This window comes from Hevea brasiliensis, unplaced genomic scaffold (assembly GCF_030052815.1).
Source record: "Hevea brasiliensis isolate MT/VB/25A 57/8 unplaced genomic scaffold, ASM3005281v1 Scaf185, whole genome shotgun sequence".
Taxonomy (NCBI): domain Eukaryota; kingdom Viridiplantae; phylum Streptophyta; class Magnoliopsida; order Malpighiales; family Euphorbiaceae; genus Hevea; species Hevea brasiliensis.
The window spans coordinates 67,093-87,410 of NW_026614679.1; the positions used below are offsets into that span (position 1 = coordinate 67,093).

General features: G+C 32.8%; 2 protein-coding genes, 1 non-coding gene and 2 pseudogenes across 3 annotated transcripts; all 5 read right to left on the reverse strand.

Moving 5' to 3' along the window:
• Positions 1-1,217: 1,217 nt before the first annotated feature.
• Positions 1,218-12,936, reverse strand: LOC131176612 (uncharacterized). The gene is made up of 22 exons (XM_058141677.1): positions 12,776-12,936; positions 12,241-12,284; positions 10,812-11,062; positions 10,657-10,728; positions 10,366-10,503; positions 9,329-9,447; positions 8,921-9,226; positions 8,120-8,207; positions 7,934-8,039; positions 7,739-7,852; positions 7,425-7,588; positions 7,198-7,318; positions 6,163-6,387; positions 5,880-6,067; positions 5,497-5,664; positions 5,292-5,397; positions 3,986-4,123; positions 3,731-3,889; positions 3,444-3,644; positions 2,443-2,637; positions 2,260-2,331; positions 1,218-1,648 (listed from the first exon to the last, which is right to left on the reverse strand). The coding sequence occupies exons 2-22, from the start codon at positions 12,265-12,267 to the stop codon at positions 1,496-1,498; spliced, it is 3,111 nt and encodes a 1,036-aa protein (XP_057997660.1). The 5' UTR covers positions 12,268-12,284; positions 12,776-12,936; the 3' UTR covers positions 1,218-1,495.
• Positions 12,937-14,507: 1,571 nt separating this feature from the next.
• Positions 14,508-18,471, reverse strand: LOC131168720 (protein CURVATURE THYLAKOID 1D, chloroplastic-like). Its single transcript, XM_058141676.1, has 5 exons — positions 18,200-18,471; positions 17,666-17,880; positions 15,026-15,130; positions 14,852-14,923; positions 14,508-14,767 (listed from the first exon to the last, which is right to left on the reverse strand). Exons 1-5 carry the CDS (start codon positions 18,339-18,341, stop codon positions 14,696-14,698), a joined length of 606 nt encoding a protein of 201 aa, XP_057997659.1. The 5' UTR covers positions 18,342-18,471; the 3' UTR covers positions 14,508-14,695.
• On the reverse strand, positions 15,639-15,723 carry LOC131176615 (small nucleolar RNA snoR128; annotated as a pseudogene).
• Positions 15,954-16,039, reverse strand: LOC131176614 (small nucleolar RNA snoR128; annotated as a pseudogene).
• Positions 16,993-17,087, reverse strand: LOC131176613 (small nucleolar RNA snoR128). The gene has a single exon (XR_009146608.1). It is a non-coding gene; the product is annotated as a small nucleolar RNA snoR128 (small nucleolar RNA).
• Positions 18,472-20,318: the final 1,847 nt, after the last annotated feature.

Sequence of the window (20,318 nt, forward strand, 5' to 3'; positions counted from 1 at the left end):
TTTTTTTAAAGTATATTAAATAAAAAATATTAAAAAATAATTTAAAAATAAATTTTAATTATAAAAATATAAAAATAATAAAATAATTTTTTTAATAATATTTAAAATAATATTTTTTCAAATAATTTTGGCCCTGCAAATATAATAACAAAAAGACACTTAATATCCAAAATAAAATTCATTTCCTTGTCAAAATTCATATTATTAAATATTTTATTTTTTGAAATTAATAAAAAAGATTATAATGAATATGAAATTTTATCAGAAAAGATGACCAATGGTGGAATTTTGCAATAGAACGAGTTAGTCACATGAAGATGTCTGATAGAGTACGTTTAGAACATTTGGTTGTGGACCCAAATCTTAATTATTGATCATCTTTTGTACACATCAATGCATTTTGGTTCCCAAAAGCAAAAGCCAATTGATACAAAGCCGCATCATTCTTTCCCTTGTAATGGCCAGTGACTCAGTCTCAAAGAATACCTAAATTGCTCCAAGAATCCTATCTTTATTCGGGTTTAATGTCAACTAAATCTTGCACCCTTCACGTGGATGCTACATGCGAATCCCACTATTTCATTTGTATCCCATTTTAGATCAATAAATATATGTTTTAGCCCCTAAATTATTTGGATAATCCATAAAATGTTGTTATATTTGTTAATCCAAACTATAAATTATGACTCAAATTTTCAGCCTTTAAAACTTATGAGTGATATAAAATTATTATTAATGTTAATGAATTAGTTGGTTAATTTGTTGTCGGCAAAAGGAGAGAATTGAGTTGATGGTGAGCAAAAGGGGCTTCACCCATTAGCATTTTATGGCTGATGTATAGGATGGTATGACAATGAAAGCACTAATTTTTGGACTGTTAGATGAGATGTGCATGATTTTACTTGTCTAGGTTACATGGATTGCCAACCTTTTGCATTGATTAGGTATCCTCTGGTCCCATTTTCCGGTTGACAAAAGATTTTTCTCCCTCAAAAGGGCAAAGTGAGGCTCTACGAGCTATTGACTTCGTCGATTGAACACTTAACTAATCCATGAAGTGTAATGCACGTTACCATTTTTAGTTAAGAGTTTTCACATCGTGATTTCTCTTGTAGATTTAAATTACTACATGTTTAATAGAATTTAGTTGAATTTAAGGGAATGTGACAAAAAAAAATCTAATTCATCCCATTAGATTCACACTACAAAAAAAAAAAAAAAAAAAAAAAAGAGATATTTCACATATAACAATCTCAACTGTAATTCAGAAGGATTGCAATGGGGTACCCATAATTTTACATTCATTGGGGAAAATACACCACAGAGGCTATGGTGATGGTAAAATCTTTACATTGACAACTTCATTCTGTGCATCCAAAACTGTTGCTGTGGTAGTCTGTGGTCTTTTCAACTCTGATTTGCACCATTCCTTCTTCAACGCAAAAATATTAAGCCAAAACAATGATGTGAATCTGTATGTACAGTAGCAAAAAATCTAATAATAGTAGTTGTTGTCCTGGTTGTTTATAGCATCTTTACAAAGCACTGAACGTGCTTCCATTATAGATCTTGGTGGCTCCAAGTCTTTCTCTTGTAGCGCATTTCCAAGCAATTGCTGCATCTGTGATGCAAAAATGTCATCCAAGATCTGCAAGTTCAATAGCAGTGATGAACAAGGATGCTAAGAATTCTCAATAACTGGTATATATGGCTAGTGAAATGCTCAATGGTGAAATTAACTTGTAGCAGCAACTCCATGAAAGTAAAAGAGATCAAGCCTATTTATTTAATTAGGTGAAATATTCATCGAGTCCAATGATCAGTTTCAGTGCAGCACAGCTAATATAAATGGAAACCATGCAAAGAAAGTAATTTATAAAAGCAGCTTGAGCAACAGTCCTAGGCAAAAGCCGCTTGGCTAAAACTTTTATTTATTTATTTTCTTTTCTGCATTTACTTGGAAGTTGGATCCCATCTTATAACATAAAAGCACCAGCGTTTCATTTCAACCTTGTGAAAGTTCGAAGTTTCAATGAAATAATTGAGCTGCACATAGGAGTCCATTTGCTCAGTAAGAAATTCAATAGTTCTAGACCAAACACAAAGTTAAAATTTTCACTGCATGAAGCTAAAAGGGGTAACCTAGCGCACGAAGCATCTCACACTTTCACTGCATGATGCTAACTTTGAAAAATAGCGAGATGAAATACAGCTTATAACAAAGCAATTTGTAAGTCCAGTGGCTATAGTATGACTTACAGAAACAGCAATTCGTGAGCCTTTATACCAGGAATTATTCTCTCCCCTATTTTGCAGAAAGCGTAGTATCTCCTGGGCAAAATAATGATGGTAACAACAGTAACAATAAGTTCAAAGGATTTTTAATCATGCAAAAAAAATGTTCATAATCCTAGGTACAGCATGTGATCCAAAAGTAACTACCTGTCCCATGCGATCCCAAAAACCTCGGCAAATGGCTATGAACACATGAGGTTCAACAACAGATTGTAAATGATCTATTGTCTTTATAAGAAGATCTTGCAAAGGCTGCATTCTGTTCCTTAGATCTGACTCCACCAAAGTTTCCTTCGAATCTCGGATTATGCTCTTCAGTTTTGTTGCACTCTGCATCTTTGTCTGTATAAAATTATGAAACAGAAACATTACTGAATCTTAATGAACACTATATCAAGCACGCAATTAGACGTGCAAAAAGCAGCACCACAAATTTTAAAAAATGCATCTTCAAAATCCTATTGATTATTTCAAAAAAATAGAAAACATTTGTACTCAACATGGAAAGAAAGTTTCTCTTGAGACTTTACCTAAACAAATATAGTCTCAAATGTCTAAACTGCTTTTTTTTGAAAAAAAAAAAAAATACTATCCCTACCATAATCAGCTTCGAAAAGGAACCAACCAACATGAAATAACAATGGCTGCTTGCCAGAACATGCCAAGATGTAAAAACCGTCACTGCAAAGAGTTTCCATTGTCTAAAGGGCCCTTCATGACCAAAATCATTATGGCATTTGCTAGATCTAATTTGATGCTGTTGATATCATGGTATTTATAAGTGATAATGAGGTCTATAAATTGAATGGTTAATGTGGTGTAATAAATTATGTTTCTTGGTCCAGCTCATTAACTTGCCAAAATTGCAGACAAGCTACTATAGGATAACCATGCTAAAAAGCTGTCAAGGGAAAATATTATCAATTAAGTGTATTATTTCACTAACTGGATTCTCCAAAATCTGGCAATTCGATCATATTGCTCTTTAGACCTTCAGATATTTTTCTCGACTGATGCAAAATAATATATAATTTAGTCATGTATACCAATAATTGAATTTTCACTGTGCATATTTTTACAATTCATAAATTGAGTTCCATCAACATATAATTTTAAGCAAACTGGTTTTAAAGTAAAAGAATACCCACATTGTCTACAAGTTTTTCCAAAATTGCTTGAAGGTAACTTCTGAATTTTGATCTGAGCAACAATGTAATTTCACTAAGACATTCTCCTGTGACTGTATCTATGCCATTAAGCATGCAAGAACTCCATGATTTGATTTGGTTTTCTATCTTGGGCCGTAGGACATCCAGCATCCTTTTCATGGAATTCAGAAGAACCCCCAACTAAAGCATAATTATAGAACTTTTAATGGTTAGAACAAAAAAAAACAATGCATCTAAGACAACTTGCAATTGAGATAGATGTTCACCTCATCGGGACAAAATAAATTTCCCCTGTTCTTGGCAAACTTCTGAACATATGTGAGGCCAAAGATCTTTGCTGCATGATGATCCTTCAATAGTGATAAGAAGTCAGCATGCTGCTGATCCAAAATTTCAATAATTGGCTCCTCAACATCTGCATTATCCTTTTGGACACAAATGTTATTCTATCAGTAATTAAAAATCAAGCTAAATAATATATTAATAAAAATATTATTAGATCAAGGAAAAGAGAAACATACATTCTCCAAGATGACAATATACTCTGGCCAACGAGAAATTATTACTTCATATTCATTCAGTGTGTCCTTCAGTTGCGCATACATCTCATCAACGAAAGGAGTTGTTGAATGTTGTGTTTTGACACCAGACCACTTTACCTGAAAGTAATCAATTTGTAATGAAATTGTGCTTATTTTTTATTGAGTAAAATTGTCCAATTAAAGAAAGAAAGAAAAGGAAATACCATTCAACTTATAAACTAGAACCTTTATGATACAATATGGCTGCACATGTACCTATATATGCATGTGCCTACGCATGAGTCCACCTAATATACCTAACCTTTGGACATGTTAAGTTAGTAATCCATTCACATTCATTCATTGGGGAAAATAAATTCCCTTGATAATTACTTTCTCATTTATTCAGGGTAAATCATTGTTCAGAAACCCTTCTCTTCTTCCTTTTTCCTTTTCTATTCTTCATTCGCTGTCGTGAATTGTTCTCCAAATCTCATCATAACAGTTATCACCATTGAAACTACCTCTGTCATGAACAGCAGTGGTGCAATGTGCATTTGAAGGATATTAAATTCTTTAACTTTCAAGAACTTGCATTTTAAGTTTTATTCAAAACAAAGGTTACAAGATCAATCACCAGCAAACTTATTACATGTTTTGGAAATCTGTCAACACAATGGGGAGACAAGATACATTTTGAAGAATTAAAAAAAAAAATTGTTAAATCATCAAAATTTGCAAAATTGTCACAAGATAATTCAAATATTGTTTTGGGTTTATCATATGAAATTTATTATTTTGATATATCTGCACATATATTTACTTGAAATGAATAGCATCTAACTTGGATCATTTGCAAATAGAGGAGGAAAGCAGACTCCTAGCCTCGAAGATTTGCAGGAAAATAAAGAATTTTGGATGCTGAAATGATAAATTAACCCTCTTACTGTTTCTATTGAGAAAAAAAAAAAGATTATTTTATGTGAAAAAAAGAATCTATTAGATTGCTAACATGCGCAAAGAGCCAAAGACTGGATGCACTATAAGATCTATATACATTTACATGCACACACAAGTTAAGTGTGCAATTTTGAATTTGTAAGCAGGAATTAAGCATTTGGATTTTTTTTTCTTTCTGCAATAAAGCAAAAAGACAAACAGACATCAATGTTCGCCAAAAACAGAACTATGATAGTAATCATTATCATGCTAACAAAAATATATCATATAGCATAATGTCTAGAAGCAGTACTGCTAATCAACTTAATACAAAATGTTGACAAAAATCACATATAAAAATTTATACCTTGTCTAGTTTGCACAACTCCAGCAAGGTAAGACGTTTGTCTTGAATCCAGAGGGTTATATATGAATGGAACAACTCTTTTGCATCAACTCCACCTTTCACAGGACTGTAAATTGTAAAATGTAACAAGATGAATGGGATTACCAGGAACAATGAACATTATAAACTTAAAACATTAACAGTAATGATATGTTAAATATATTACCTAATGTTCCAAGACGCAAGATCTTTTTGAAAATCTGCTGTTGCAATAAGCAGTTCAGCAACAGGGGGTGAAAGGCCAGGAGGAGGACATGCAACAAGAAATGTGCGCAATCTACTGGACAGGTCCACACTGTATATGGATGCGCAGAGACTTGAAAGTTCTATGAAACTGAAGAAATTTTAAAAAATATAAAGTGTTTAAAACTGGGATGGTAAATAATGAGTGATGAAAACATGTTTTAGTCAAAAAAAGAATTTGAGTTGGACTTAAATGCTGACAAAATTACTTGAGTGTACAAACATATAAAAGAAAATAAAAAATTTCTGTTTTTCATACAATGTCCAAGTGAAGAACCAACCACGAGTCAGTTGATAGCATGTTACCTTGGCAGCACATGCTGATTGTGGATCTGAATGTCGGTGCATATTTCATTTCTCATACTTAAAATAAGATATTTCATCTTTTGATAAGAAGTTGAAAGCATCATGGGATCCATCAACGTGCCCTCATTACTGCTTATAAATTCATCTGTCTCAACCACATGCCTTCTTGACCTTTTTTTGGCAGCAGCCTGAAGGGTCATTAGCATTATATGAAGTACAAGGGGCAAAGAAAATAGCAATCATAGAAAATAAAAATCATAGAAAATAAATCAATTTTTAGTACCTGAAAATATTTGCAAAACTTCAACTGTGCTTCAGAACTTAATACATCATGCAAGAGGGTGTATAGTTTGACAGCAGGTGTCAATGCAGGAGCTGCCAATCCAGTGGCAGGACCAAAAATATCCATCATACCAGATGGTGCTTCTTCATCAAGTGACTTGTAGTTTTCAAAAACTAGAACAAGAATCTGTTGAATTTGACCCTCAACCTCTCCAAGGATGCGATTCTGGATTATTAACAAATCTGACATTAATTTATTTTCTTTTGCTAAATGAGAATAGTTATCTCCCGTGAACACTGATAATTAAACAATGGAACTTCACCCTCCATGTTTCAATATCATGCTTTAATTGTAAATTCTTAACAAAGTGAAGCACACTCAATGCTAAATTTATGAAACATGGAACACCTGAACTACAAAAAAAATAATGACGGACATTAAGTTATAGAGCAAAGGATACCTATATGGGTAAACAGATTAACCAACCACCACAAAACTAAGATGGTGACAGGCTTTTAAAAAAAGGATTAATTGGACCAGTTAAACTGCAAACTGGACTATCGACTGGTTCAGTGTGCCCCCCCCAACCCCCCCAATAAATAAATAAATAAAATAGCAAAGAAATTAATTTCTAAAATTATATTGACCAAGTAAAAATGGTTGAACCAGTTGGACTGGTGAACCTGCCCGCATATTGGTTCGATAACCATTCCATATTACAAACACTGGTTTAAAATTGGATGACTAATACAAGGTTGGGTGGATGGGGTTGGGGAATTAGGTTTGAGCTGAGTGCTCTCCTTTTGTTAAAAAAAAAAAAAAAAAAAAAGGATGGAACATCTTCACTACTGTGTTTTAACAATTCCTATTCTGAATCAAAACTTTCTCATCACCTATAAAATGTGCACAAAAAGATGACATTACCGTAAAAATATGATATAGCCCCAAAGGCAAACTAAATGTGTAGTATGTGAAGAACAAGAGAAACATTTTCATACTTATAGATCATGAAACTAATAAAATCCAAAATCATACCTCTTGATGGCTCAAAACACTCTTCCTCTTACCCTTCATGATAACAGGTTCTAGCAGATCATATACCAAGTCAAGACAGTCCTTAGTGGGTGTAGCCACATCCATGATATAGGAAAGGTATCTCCAAGTACAATAAAAACCAAACAATAAATTAGTAGTTTCAAACACAGCATTTTATGGGCAAAATTGGGCATTATAAAACAACAGGTTCTGCCTTATCCCAATACCTTAATTTGGTGTATGCATCTGAAACTCCATAGTAAGATGCAAATTCAGCCACTAGCCACTTCCACGGACCATGTAGAAATAAATTTCTTTGCTGAAAATGTTGAACTTTCATTGCAACTTCCAAGACAAAGTCATACGCCACAGTTTCTGCAACGCAACCACACTGGACACAAGGAGAAACATTAACAATATAAAAAAGATTATCTTTTTCTTAATAGTGCTTCATGTGCAATGTCTACTGGATGACAAACTGCTAAGAGCAGGCTAGAAATAACCCCCTAATCATTATTATAGAATAAAATCTGAAATATACCTTGGGATGATTACTTTCATCTGGAGTAGTTGAATAGTTTATGTACAACTGTATTCTGCCAACGAGTTCATGCTCTGGTTCATGGTATATGGGCCACCACCGGAGCTTGTCACTCTGCATTGAATCATTGTTTAAAACTTCTAGTACACTATCTGACTTCTTAACACTTAGAAATGGATAAAATAGTTGTCTTACAGGGTCATCAGCAATAGCAGCCACTTGGGCAAGGACACGGCCGCAATGCCGTATTTTAGAATCTTGAACTTCAATGATCAAATCATCACTATGATTATCTGGAAAGCTGCATTGCAATAACATAATTTTCATGGGCAAAGAAACAACAAGGAGAAAAAACAACTTGAAATTGAAAAGGACACATACAACATGTGAGTTTCACCAGATCCTGGTTGCATTCGAACTGAATCCTCTTCAGAAGAACTTTTCAACCTCATCATGCACGTGTATGTCTCTGATAACGCCAGAATCATCAAATTCAGTTACATAAAGCAAAAGGGAAATGGGTCAACCACTGGTCTGAAAGAACAAAGATAACAGTAAGCCATGTTCAACGCATTAAACCCTATAATTTCAATTAAGATTAATCAATTCATTGGTCTGTTTTTTTTAAAAAAAAAAAAAACAGTGGGCCCCAATAACTGGCAGAATGAAAAGTGATCAAGAATCAAAATAAGTCAATTGCATACCAGCCAAGGTACAATAAACAACCTAGAATTGATGTTATTTATTTAAATGTGTAATGGTTTTTTCCCCATCACTCATTTCAACTCTTCATGTTGAGCTAAAGTTAATGCTTTCCATCATTTGCCAATTGAATAGTTCAACCAAAAGTTGCCACAACTAAAATGAGCATCAGTATTCAGTACTCTACAGGAGAACCTCATAACAAAAAAAAATATTTTTTTTTTCCTAAAAGTGAATAAGGTTAAGAAGAGGTTCAGAATGTCAATATTATGGACAAGGCTTGACTGGCGCTGCAGGAAAATTCAGAATCTTGTCATCTGAATTATTCTGTGCTGCATAATTCTGAGATTTCAAGCCTGTATTTTTATTTAGAACCCAGATGGGTGACTCATCAAAATTGGTTACAGGAGAAAACTATATGGCTAGTAGTAGCTCAATAAATTGAATATAAAGGTCTAAATAATGCTAAGGTTCACGTACCTTGCTCCACTTCATATGGAGAGGGGCTGTTGCGCGAAGTAGTCACTCCATGTCTCAAGAGCCTAGAGACCTGTTTGATATACTGAGTGCTTGCACGCATGTATGCCAAACTTTGTTGTGAAATAGAACCATTTGGAGGAATATGAGGAGTCACACGAACTTTCCTTACAGCTTCCCACCCAGTATGTAATGTAGAATTTAAAATTGACAACTGTTGACGAAGTGGTTCGAGTTTTAGTGTAGATGGATTTAAAGATGAAAAGCTGCAGCCTGCAGGTGGTTCTAAACCCATTTTCACTTTACGTACTGCACAAGAAGCAAAAATTCAAACAGGACAAACAGGCCTTTAAAATGCAAACTAGATACAAAAGTAATAAAAATGATTTAATAAGAAAAACATGATAGTACCTTGCACTTTCATTTTGCCAAAAGTTTTCTTAGATTTTGGGGCAGCTCCCTCACTTATCAACTCTGAAGATCGTTTTGCCAAAAGTTCTTCTTCTGATTGTAACAATACTTGCTGTAAACTATAATATTAAGAAGGAATGATAAATGATGAGAAAACAGACATTTGACATACAATGCAAATTAAAATTCAAAACAGCATCTCATGAAACAGTTTCCATGACTTCATGCTTAAATTTTTAGGAGATAAAAAAAACTTAAATTCTTTACTATTAAATAACCACAATCTGCTATGTGCAAAGCAGATCTTGAAAAGAAAGAAATGTCTTGGATTCAACGTATATGCAGTTCACAAATTTTAACAATAATAAATCATTACATGATGCAGCTTCATTAATCCCATACATAACTCCGACTTTGATGGTAAGAATATTGGCTAAAGAGTGAAGAAGCTGAGTATGTGCCAAAATATTGCACATAATATTTCAAGAGTGAAACCAGCAGAGTAAAGCCAATATACGTTCAACTATTTCCTAGCCCCATTTTCTAACCCCTAGTTCTTGTTTCTCCGATTACCTTGCACATATCTTCATATGCCAACCATACAAATAAAAGAAGAAAGGAATTCACAGCAGAGCATAAACCACCAAAATTAAAATCATTACAGAGAAAATAGATTGGGTCTAACTCAATCCCAAAAGCTAGCACAAGGGGAGGAGGTTTGCCCAAGTCTGATATTTAGCACAAATACCTTATCCCAAAACTAGGACAAGACAACCCCCTCGTGCCCAGGCATGAACATCTAAAACGTGAAATTTGCAGGCACATATATTTGCGGGTAGCGCAACATTGAAGCAAGGTAGGTTTTGATACTATGTAGAAAAAATAAACTAGACCTAACTCACACCAAAAGTTAGCTCCAGGGAGGAGGTTTGCCCCACTCTTATATTTCGCACAAATACCTTGTCCAAAACAACTATGAGACAACAATCACAAATAAAAAGAGAAAAAAAAAACTATAGGGGAAAAAAAGCACCCACCCAAATGAATTGCGCAATGATGCACATTCATCACTCAAGAAGTAGGGAGCATCTTCGGCACAACCTTTGGCCCATGAGTGAAGACATAGGCGAACACATGCATCATAGGAAATCACAGCACACCAAGGACCTTGTGCACTGAATCCAATCATACAGCAATTGATAAAATAAACTAAAGTAATGATGAAAAATAAAATCCCCGTATTAGAGAGGGGCAAAATTTATCCTGACCCATCAAAATTAAAACAAAAACCAGTATAGCCCTATCATTTATTCTGCTACATAACCTACCTTGCATGAAATGTGGGGAGGCGAGCAGGTAAAGAGCTTGTAGGTACATTAACTTCTTTGCCAGCTGCAAACCTATAATGCACAAGAGACAATTGTAAGTTCTTGTCAGGAAATGAGTATTCAGTACATGTAGAAATCAAAACGTCCAGACAAACCTTGTAGATGGGTCAGGAATACCATTGCCAGTTCCATTCAGTACAGTGTTGCTAGAATAAACAAAGTTTGCTGATTTTGGTTTATCTATGGCTACATGACTATTCAAATTTGCAATATGAGGTATACCATTAGCGCTAAAAGCTGAAATTTTCTCAAACCTTTGTTCCATGTTTACAGTAGAACTGATAGGAGGTGCACTGGGCATTTCTTTATAAAGAAGTTTTTTGTCCATTTCTGATTCACGAAAATCCTGCAGAGCATTCATCCAACTTAGAACAGCTTGATGGCATAGTACACAAATTATCAATTGACTATTGGTTCAAGCAGAACATAATAAGATGGTCATAATCTTGTTCACATGTCCAGAAGAATTGGTGATTGAAACTTAGAAGTAAGATACCATTTCACAATCTGCCTAAAATATTTATAGGGTCTATACCCAAAATATTTGCCAATTGCAATCATTGCATTTCTTTAGAAATAACCAAAAATTGACAGATAATTCAGTAATGGGTTGCAATCAAGCCAATCCATAGAGACTGGGTTAAATAAATGTAAATTCAATTCAAAGATGGAAAAGAAATTAAAAAAAAAAAGTAAATAAATAATTGCACACATGTTAGTAATTTTTGTGGACTGCCATCAGCAGGTTAAACCTCCCATAGATATGTTTCTGTGATGGGAATATAGTAAGTTAATTTTACATATTATTAGATGGGTTCCTATGACCCAGCAACAATTACTACTCATTTTCTAAGAAATGGTGATAAGCACAACTTCAAGAATAATTTTGGATTCTATGATTATCAACCTAAATTTTTTATTTAATTATTTAATGACTTATTTAATATTATTTGGTAACTATGGGCATTAAGAAGTCCACTAAATTTAACAATTCCATCCATACAAAGGGGATGCAAGCTAACCAACTTCTTTAGGCTAATACCACTACTGGCCATCACGAAGGTTTCTAAGGTTGCAAGTTTGAAACCACCTGAAGGTTATGTTACCACCTCACCTCATGTCTATACTAAATTCAAGGTGTTTGATAGGTGTAAAATTTTCTATTTTGTTTTCATATTAAATAAACTATAATGATAAGACATGCTCACTTCTAAAAATTAAGAAGATTTGGAAAGTGTGTAAAATCTTATATGTTTCACGAAGACTGATTCTTAATGAGGAAAGTAAAAGTTACAAGTAATTCCAGCTCAATTGTGCCGGTTTTCTAGTTTTTGCATAACAAAGTCAAGGGCCATCGCTCTAATTTATTTATATGTATGCTTTCAAGCACAAAATCATGAATAAGCTTGGGATCACACACTATGCATAAGCACAAACTCACATAGCAATCCATACAGTATAAAAAAAAATCTAAAATCAATCACCATCCATAAGCAGAAAATGAAGGATTCCGTATTGGCTCACCTCTCGAACCCATCTATCAGTGAACATTGTCCTTCTTCTTTCACCTAAACAAACAAGTGACACAGAAAGTTCAATGCAAAGACTCAAAGTACTACATTTCAACAAAACAAAACACTCCTTTTGATTGGTTTATCCTGGATATGAATTTTCCCACTATTTTCTTTAACTTTCCTAATAACCAAACTAAAGATAAAGGAAAACCCTTTTAAACACAAAATCAAAACTTAACCTAATCAACAATGTGTAGAGAGAAAATTCCAAAGACCCCACGGTCAAAACCGCAATTCTACGACTTGTTTTAATTGATCATCGCCATAAAAGTAAGAAAGTAAGATCTAACCCTTCAGTTCCAATTTAATAGACACACAAAAAGGAGAAAATCTGAATCGAAATGAAGGCACCCAAAAGAGAATATCAATAAGATCGTGAATGCATCACATCAATCACTTACCATATAATGTGCACACAAAAGTACGTACACTGAAATGGAAACTTATTTATTGTAGTCAAATAGAGATAGAGAATAGTTACTTACTTACAGTGAGAGAACGAGAGATACAACTGACGAAGAATAAGAAGAAGAAGGAGAAGAGACTGCAAGTTTAATGGGTTTTTGCTGCTGTGACTCTGAGTCTCTGTCTCTGATTGAAGTCTCTTTTCTTTCCCTTTTTCCACTGTTCCATGTTCCCTCTGCTTTTATAATATTTTAAATTTTCTTTTTTTCCATTCAGAATTTTAATATTTTTGGTAAAAAAATAAGAATTATTAATTACTTAATTATACAAATTAATTCTCAAAAATATTCTAATCTGAGACGCAGGATGAGATATTCCTCTTGGCAGTGGGTTTAACGGAGGAGACGTGTGATTAACGTGTAAAGCTGACGTGGCAAATAGAAACGCGCCTTTTATAACGGTCGCATGTTGTCGCTGTTTCTGATTGAAGCTGTGTTTGGTCGGTTGGACATGCGAATGCAATGTCTGCTTTATACTAATAAAAAAAATAAAAATTGCACTAATTAAAAATATAAATTTGATTAATTGATTATATTATTTAGTTAAAATTAATAAAAATACTCAAATTGTTTGTGAGACTAAAATATTAGTAAACAGTAATATCAAGTACACTCTTAGCATTGATTCTACAAAAATTTACATCGCATAATGAGAGTGTGCATGTCAAGTGTGATTTAATCCTGTTTCTGACTTGTTATTTGTCAAAAAAAAAAAGAAAGAAAACTCCGAGAAATACGCTTTGCAGCCCACTAACTGTGTGCGGGGCTGTATCCAAAATTGGAAAGTTGGAATAAAATAATGAATTAAAAAGCAGACCTTTTTTGACGGAAGCTTAGACAGTAAGAAAGGGAGAGGCTTTGCTTACCAATTTCTCTAATTTGGAATCACTCTTTGCTTTGCTACTCCCAAACAAATCCTTGTCATCCGTCCTACAGAAAAATCAAAAAATATTACAAATTTCAACCCACCGAACTTCTGGAAAGTCCAAATGTATATTTCTGCAGAGAGATTTTAGACTGTGTTTGAAATAATTAAAATTGAAATCATGAGAAATTAGAATTCACAACTTGCCCCAGCGTCGAAATAATTAAATTTTCATATTATATATATTTATATTTTTGTACTCAACTTTTGAAGAAATTAATTTTTTTACTCCATTAATTTTAATCATTCTATTACTTAAATACATATTAACATATTGAAAAGTACTTTTTTATATTTTTTTTATTAATTATCCATATCCTATTTTTATGATGTTTTATTTATATATATTAAATAAAATAATATATAAGAACAACGATTGTGTGAGATGCACAAGGAAAATTGATTAATTTTAATTTGCTACGATTTTTTAAACAAAATATAGACTAAATGTCAATTAGCCGATTTAAAAATTTTTGCAATTATATAGTTCATAACATTTTAATTTATTAAATCACAATTATGTTTAGTTGATATTATTTAAAAATTCCAACGGACGTAGAAACAAAGCATGGGACTAAAATGCCCAACAGTCACCAATATAAGTTACCCTCGAACAAATGCAAAACTTCACCCTTTTCTTTTCCTTGTAATATTTTTCAGCATAGCCCACAACACACACCTCGTAACATGGCGAGAATTGAGAGCCAAAAAGTCAAAAAAGCACAACCACTGATGGCAACCATTGATTGCAATTACTATTGCAAATGTAGCATGACTTGAAAAATAATAAGTATGATAATGAACGAAGTATATTGACCAGCCAGAACATAACAAATATAATGACATTTTATAACTATATTAATTTCAATGATCAAAAACATGCGTTGCTCTATTTATTGATATTAAAAATCTAGAAACCTAATTATTGACAAGAAAGCTTATCTAACTCATTCAACTATTACAATACCAGAACAAATAAAAATTATGCCAAAAAATATATATATATATCCTGCACATCAATTGTCGCTGGATCCAAGGACCTGTTGCTTAAGCTCTTCAACTTTAACAGCCAACTCATCCCTACTTTTCTGCAGAACACGTTACCGATGAAAAATCAGTATTCGCTTCTAGTGTTACGTTTTGTCAAATCCAATTAGCAACAGATGACTCACCTTAAATAGAAAATAGCGGGTAGTGAACCAGATGGTGTAACCAAGACCCACAACTTCCATCAATTTAGGAAACTGAATTTGTAGGAAACAAAATTCATGTTTAAACAAAATGATTATACAAGATGTTCCACAATTATGATCAAATCCTTGGTCACACATAAAAAGTATACATACCAATGGGATAGAATCAATAGCACCAACAACGGCTGATGCTAACCACAGGGCAACCAGGGCACCACCACCATACAACAGAATAGAATAAGTATATTCAGAGTCAAACTGCAAATTTTTAAAACACATCATCAACATCATAAAAGTGACAATTTTAGAAGTTTGCTGTGTGTGGAAAAAGAAATAATGGTTTTCAATGTGAAATAACTACAACTAGAGTCAAATGAGAAGAAATTTGAATCACTCAAACTCAAACATCTGATGACTCTTAATTGCCTATGCAGTTGCAAGCCTTCTCCATTCATGAAGACTCAGACAAATACCCTTAATATTATCGGGAATGGAGTTAATAAAAGCCTGACACAGTTCATTCTGATAATTATTATCTTAAATTGATACATGTTTATTTGGTTTATTACCAAACACCCTTGAAGACCTCCCTAAGGGCTCTGAATTGAAGTGCGCTTCACATCTCAAAGCAGCACTAAGAGAACATTAGAACTATATAAAAAGACATTTTTCCTACACATAAATAAGGAGAGGAGGAAAAATGATTTAATGAAGGAATTGAAAAGCGAGAACTTACTTTAAAAAAAATTTAAACATGAACTATGAGTTGCTCAGGTAACCGCTCAGGATGAAATTTCATCAAGCAATTAAACATTAACTTTCACAAGATTCTGGTACACTCATCACAGCAACTATTTTGTATTCAGATGTCTTGTATCTGTAAATATTGACTATACAAAACGTTAATAACTCTTTTTTTTTTTTTTTTTTTTGGGGTGGGAGTGAGGCCGGCTAAAAAGGAGTGGGAAAAACAAAGGGCAAAGAGAAGTAGATGGTAAAAGGACCCAACCGGGAAAAAAAAAAAGGAGTAAAACATCAAAGAGAACTCAGAACAACTACAATCAAATTATCTAACCAAGTAGTGCTCAGGTAACCGCTCAGGATTGAATTTCATCAAGCAATTACAGTATACACTTTCATGAGTTTTTTTATTACTCATTATTGCAACCACTTTGCATTAAATACTCATGCACATTCAAAAAATATCAAAATCTTAATAGCTTATTTTAAAAAAGGGAAGATGGATACGCAGAAAAAAAAAAAAAAAGGGTAAAAGATGATGAGGAAAACGTCAAAAAGGACTCAGATTAATGATGCATCGACAAGGCCAGTCAGCCATTCTGACGAGCGAACCTTATAATCATTCATCTTCATTGTCCTCTATAATTAGAAGATACAGATGAGCATGTGTGCACAGTGCACATGTCTACATGCACATGCACATCCTCAAGTGAGAAAGAGGGTGAGAGCAATTTTCAATCACTTGGGATGAATATTATCATAAGGCATATGAGTACAATTCCCCAATCTTAAATTACTATGAATTCTGTGACAAAATGACAATAATTACTTCTGATAGAAAAAGAAAGAGAATCATGAAGCATAATTTACAGACCAAAACTTTTTTTCATTTGTATAAATAGGCCAAAGAAAATGGAGGACCACCAAAAACAGAAAAAAAAAGGGCAAAGCATAGGAAGAGGACTAAAAGAACAAAAATGACAAGTTGATCAAGTAACAAGTAAGATAGAGAAGATTGTCTGTATTTTACCAAGAATTTTAAAGACTCCAAACCATTTCAACAATCATTACAGCATCCAATATACAATTGAATGAAAGGAATAGATGAAAGGTTAAATTTAAAATAAAGGAATGCATAATGCTCCAAAAACTAGTTCACACTGAAATGAATAGTAATCACATACAACAAAAACTATATGTCGTTTCCATGGTTCTGCCATTCTCTATTGATTAATTCTTAATTGAAAAAAAAAATGCAAGAATTTCAAATGATAAAAATTTCTGGTTCCAAAAAATAATTAAACAGAATATGGAATTTTGATTAAAAAAAATATCAAAGGAGCCACTAAAATAAAAATATTTTAGTAAAACATACAATGTTGCTCAGGTAACCGCTCAGGATCGACTTGAATGTCGAAGTTTCATCAAGCATTCAATGGATGCTTTCTACTTATTTATGACATCATCCTAGCAACCAACTTTTCAATTCCATCCACTCACTATTTCATGGGAGAAAAAAAATGACTTCAACTTGTATCAACAAATGAGAGTATGAGGTAAAAAAAAGGGGAAACATCAAATAGTATATACCAAAGAGAAGTAGAAACAACTGAAAGAAGGAAATGCCAAATAAGTGAACTCACATGCTCCCGGTTATCAGCCCTGAGCTCCAACCCGCTTTTCTTGCCAGAAAAGCAAATATAAGCAAACAGAATGCAGACTATAGGAGGTCAAAAATATGTTAAATGAAAAAACAGAGGCCTAAAAAATTTAATGCATAGCTCATAATCACCATAGATAGCACTAAGATTGTGTTGCATAGTTCATAATCACCATATAGCTGTAAGATTGTGTTGATCTCCCAATAACCAAAAACACATAACAAGCACACCATAAAAATTTGCTCATGGTTGACGAATTCAGTACTTTCATTTTTGACATCAAAATGGAGTTTATTAGATTAGGACAGCGATTCCAAGTACAACAGGAAACATTAAAAGAATTGACGTCTCTAATTACCATAAAATGAAAAGTCTATGACTCCAAACAAACCTTAATATCCAGGTTATCCAAAAACCCGTTCACTTGTTCATCAACAGGAGAATCATCCAGAGGCGCTCCAGTTGCCCTGCTCTCATTGTACACTCTCTTTTCAATTGAAGGATCAACTTCTACTACCACTGCACTGTCTCGTTCTTCGGTAGCATATAGACTTGCTCCGGTCGAAGATTCCTCAGGTGCTGTTGCTCGTGGTACAGAAAGAAATCCTGAGAAAGTAGACGCAAATGCTTTAGACACAAATATCAAATTTCTCTACCTAGCAACTTGTTATTTCTATGCAATTGCCTCCAACAAAAAAGGAAAAAAAAATGAGAAATTGCATCCAAATATTCAACTAGAAACCAAATAAAGCTAAGCAAATCTAGATAAAGGTCTGCAACTGCAGGGATTTTTTTTAATAAAAAAGCTACAAGCATTAATAATCAAAAAATGAAGAGTAAAAGCACAAAACAGAAGTTTAAATACAGAAAATTTCCACGCAAATGTGGAAAAATGACAAAGGAAACCTAGGGTTCGGTTTCGTACGGGAGTGGAGGCTGCAGAGGAGGCCGGAGCGAGGGATTTGGGCTTGCTGGAGAGTGAAGGCGGTTTTGGAGCGGAGGAGAATGGTCTTTGAGGTGAAAATTTTGGGAAGATTAGAAAAGGATTGAGTAGTACACAGCTCCATTTGAGGAGGCTGAAATAGAAAAGTGCTTCAGGCAGTTGTTGCTGGAGCGGAGAGTGTTGCAGGGCTTAAATGCAATGCCCCGATTAGAAATGGATTGCGCCGCTAGGGCTTTCTATCGTTCCCCACTTTACTAGGCTAGGATTCGGATTGAATTTACACTTCTAACCCTTATTACTTTTGTTTTTTCATACTACTCCCTTCATCTCAAATCTATTAGTATTATTATAAATCGCTCTTTAAGTCTTGTAATGTAGATTTGATAATTAAAAAGAATTATTATATTTTATTTAATAGTTATTAATTTAATAGTATAATAAATAATAATTATTATAAAGTAAGACTTATATTTAAAATGAATTTTTTAAAAGTCTCAAGAAAAACTCATTTCACCTTGCTTTTCACAAGAAAATTACCATTCCGACCCTAAACTCCCTTGTACAAGAGAATCGATTTCCAGCCTAATCCACTCCGTTAACATTTCTATTGCAATCTTTGTAGCAATTTAACATTGCCTTTAGAGTGAAGGAAGAAAAATAATGAAAAAAAATAAAAAATATGGGAATAATGAGAGGAAAGTATATTTTCTCTTTTATATTTAGATAGAGAAATAAAAATGTTAAAGAAAAAATTACTTTATAAATAATAAAATTATAATTTTATTTATAAATTAAAAAATAAAAATTTATAAAATATAAGAATATACTTGTAATTTTTTATATTTTCCTTCTACTTTCTTTCTCTTTCAGAGAGAAGGTTAAAGTGAATAAAAAAATTTTATTTTTATTTTTCTCTCAAATGATAAAAAATAAAATTATTTTCCTCTAAACTTTTCTTTTCTCTCTTATTTTCCCTCCATCCAAAGGCTAGTTCTGTTAAGTTGCGCTAGTGACGGAGTTAAGGGATTAAGGGCGTTTTGGCTGTGAAAACAAATCCTATCTTCATCATTAAATATTGAGGTCACCTACTTTGCCGCGCAAAAGAGCAAAAGGGTTCTCGTGCCTATGACAAGTTAATGGAAGAACACGAGAGGGGAGAAAACATTATTAGGGTTCTAGGATTTTGTTTGGGGACAAAGATATAAAATTATCTTTCTCTTAGTTGCTTAGGATTTTTTTTTGTTTTTGTATTGGGCTTTTTTTCACTGGTTATGGGCTTTAGATCCTTCTTTGTTGTTTAGAAGCCCATCTTTGAAATGGTTTGATTTCCAATGAATGTCCCATCTACCTTTCGGAAGAAAAAAAAAAAAAAAAAAGTAGAGAATTGGTTAGAATTAAAAAAAAAAAAAATCCATAGACATGTCTCGCTGTGAAATTGGATTTACATGCTAGTACATGGCACTCACCAGGAAACATGTGAGATCTACTCGGCCATTTTTCAGCAACTCGTAGGAAAAATCCCATGTAAAAAATTCTTATTCAAAATATAAATATGTATAATCTATGTAAAGTGGCAATGTGAATTGATGAATTATTTTCATGTTATTAAGGGTCAACACTAACACAACATGTAAATCGGACAGTGTTAATTAATACAAAACAATCCATTTAACAAGATTTTATATAAATTAATTTATTTAATATGATGTAATTTGATTTATTTAATATGATTTAATACAATTTAATATGATTTATTGGACATATTTTAACACAAAATTTACATATTAATTTTAATTGTTACATAAATTTAATAATATATAAAAAAAATGAAATCTAACATTAAATAAATAAGCAATTATCTAATAATTAACTAATTAATATTTTAACAAAAAAATTAAAAAAAATAAATACTTGTAAAACAATATAATATTTAACTTGTTATACAAATCCATAAATTAAATAAATTTTAATTAAAAAAAAATAAAAAACAACTATAATAAAGCTTTAATATAAGGAATAATTATATTGATATACACTAATTTATCATCTAAAAATGTAATTTGTGAGATTACCGATTCAAAAACAAGTTTAGCAAGTTAAC

What these genes read in the sequence shown, in the direction of transcription:
- LOC131176612 (XM_058141677.1), bottom strand. Translation starts at nt 12,267, where the DNA reads ATGTTCACTGATAGATGGGTTCGAGAG. An exon ending in TGGCAAAATGAAAGTGCAAG is followed by an intron (nt 9,227 to 9,328) that starts GTACTATCATGT and finishes CTTCTTGTGCAG; the next exon opens with TACGTAAAGTGAAAATGGGT. An exon ending in AATCAGCATGTGCTGCCAAG is followed by an intron (nt 5,665 to 5,879) that starts GTAACATGCTAT and finishes AAATTTCTTCAG; the next exon opens with TTTCATAGAACTTTCAAGTC.
- LOC131168720 (XM_058141676.1), bottom strand. Translation starts at nt 18,341, where the DNA reads ATGGAGCTGTGTACTACTCAATCCTTTTCTAATCTTCCCAAAATTTTC. An exon ending in CCTCTGCAGCCTCCACTCCC is followed by an intron (nt 17,881 to 18,199) that starts GTACGAAACCGA and finishes CTACTTTCTCAG; the next exon opens with GATTTCTTTCTGTACCACGA. An exon ending in TGGATAACCTGGATATTAAG is followed by an intron (nt 15,131 to 17,665) that starts GTTTGTTTGGAG and finishes AAAAATTTGCAG; the next exon opens with TTTGACTCTGAATATACTTA.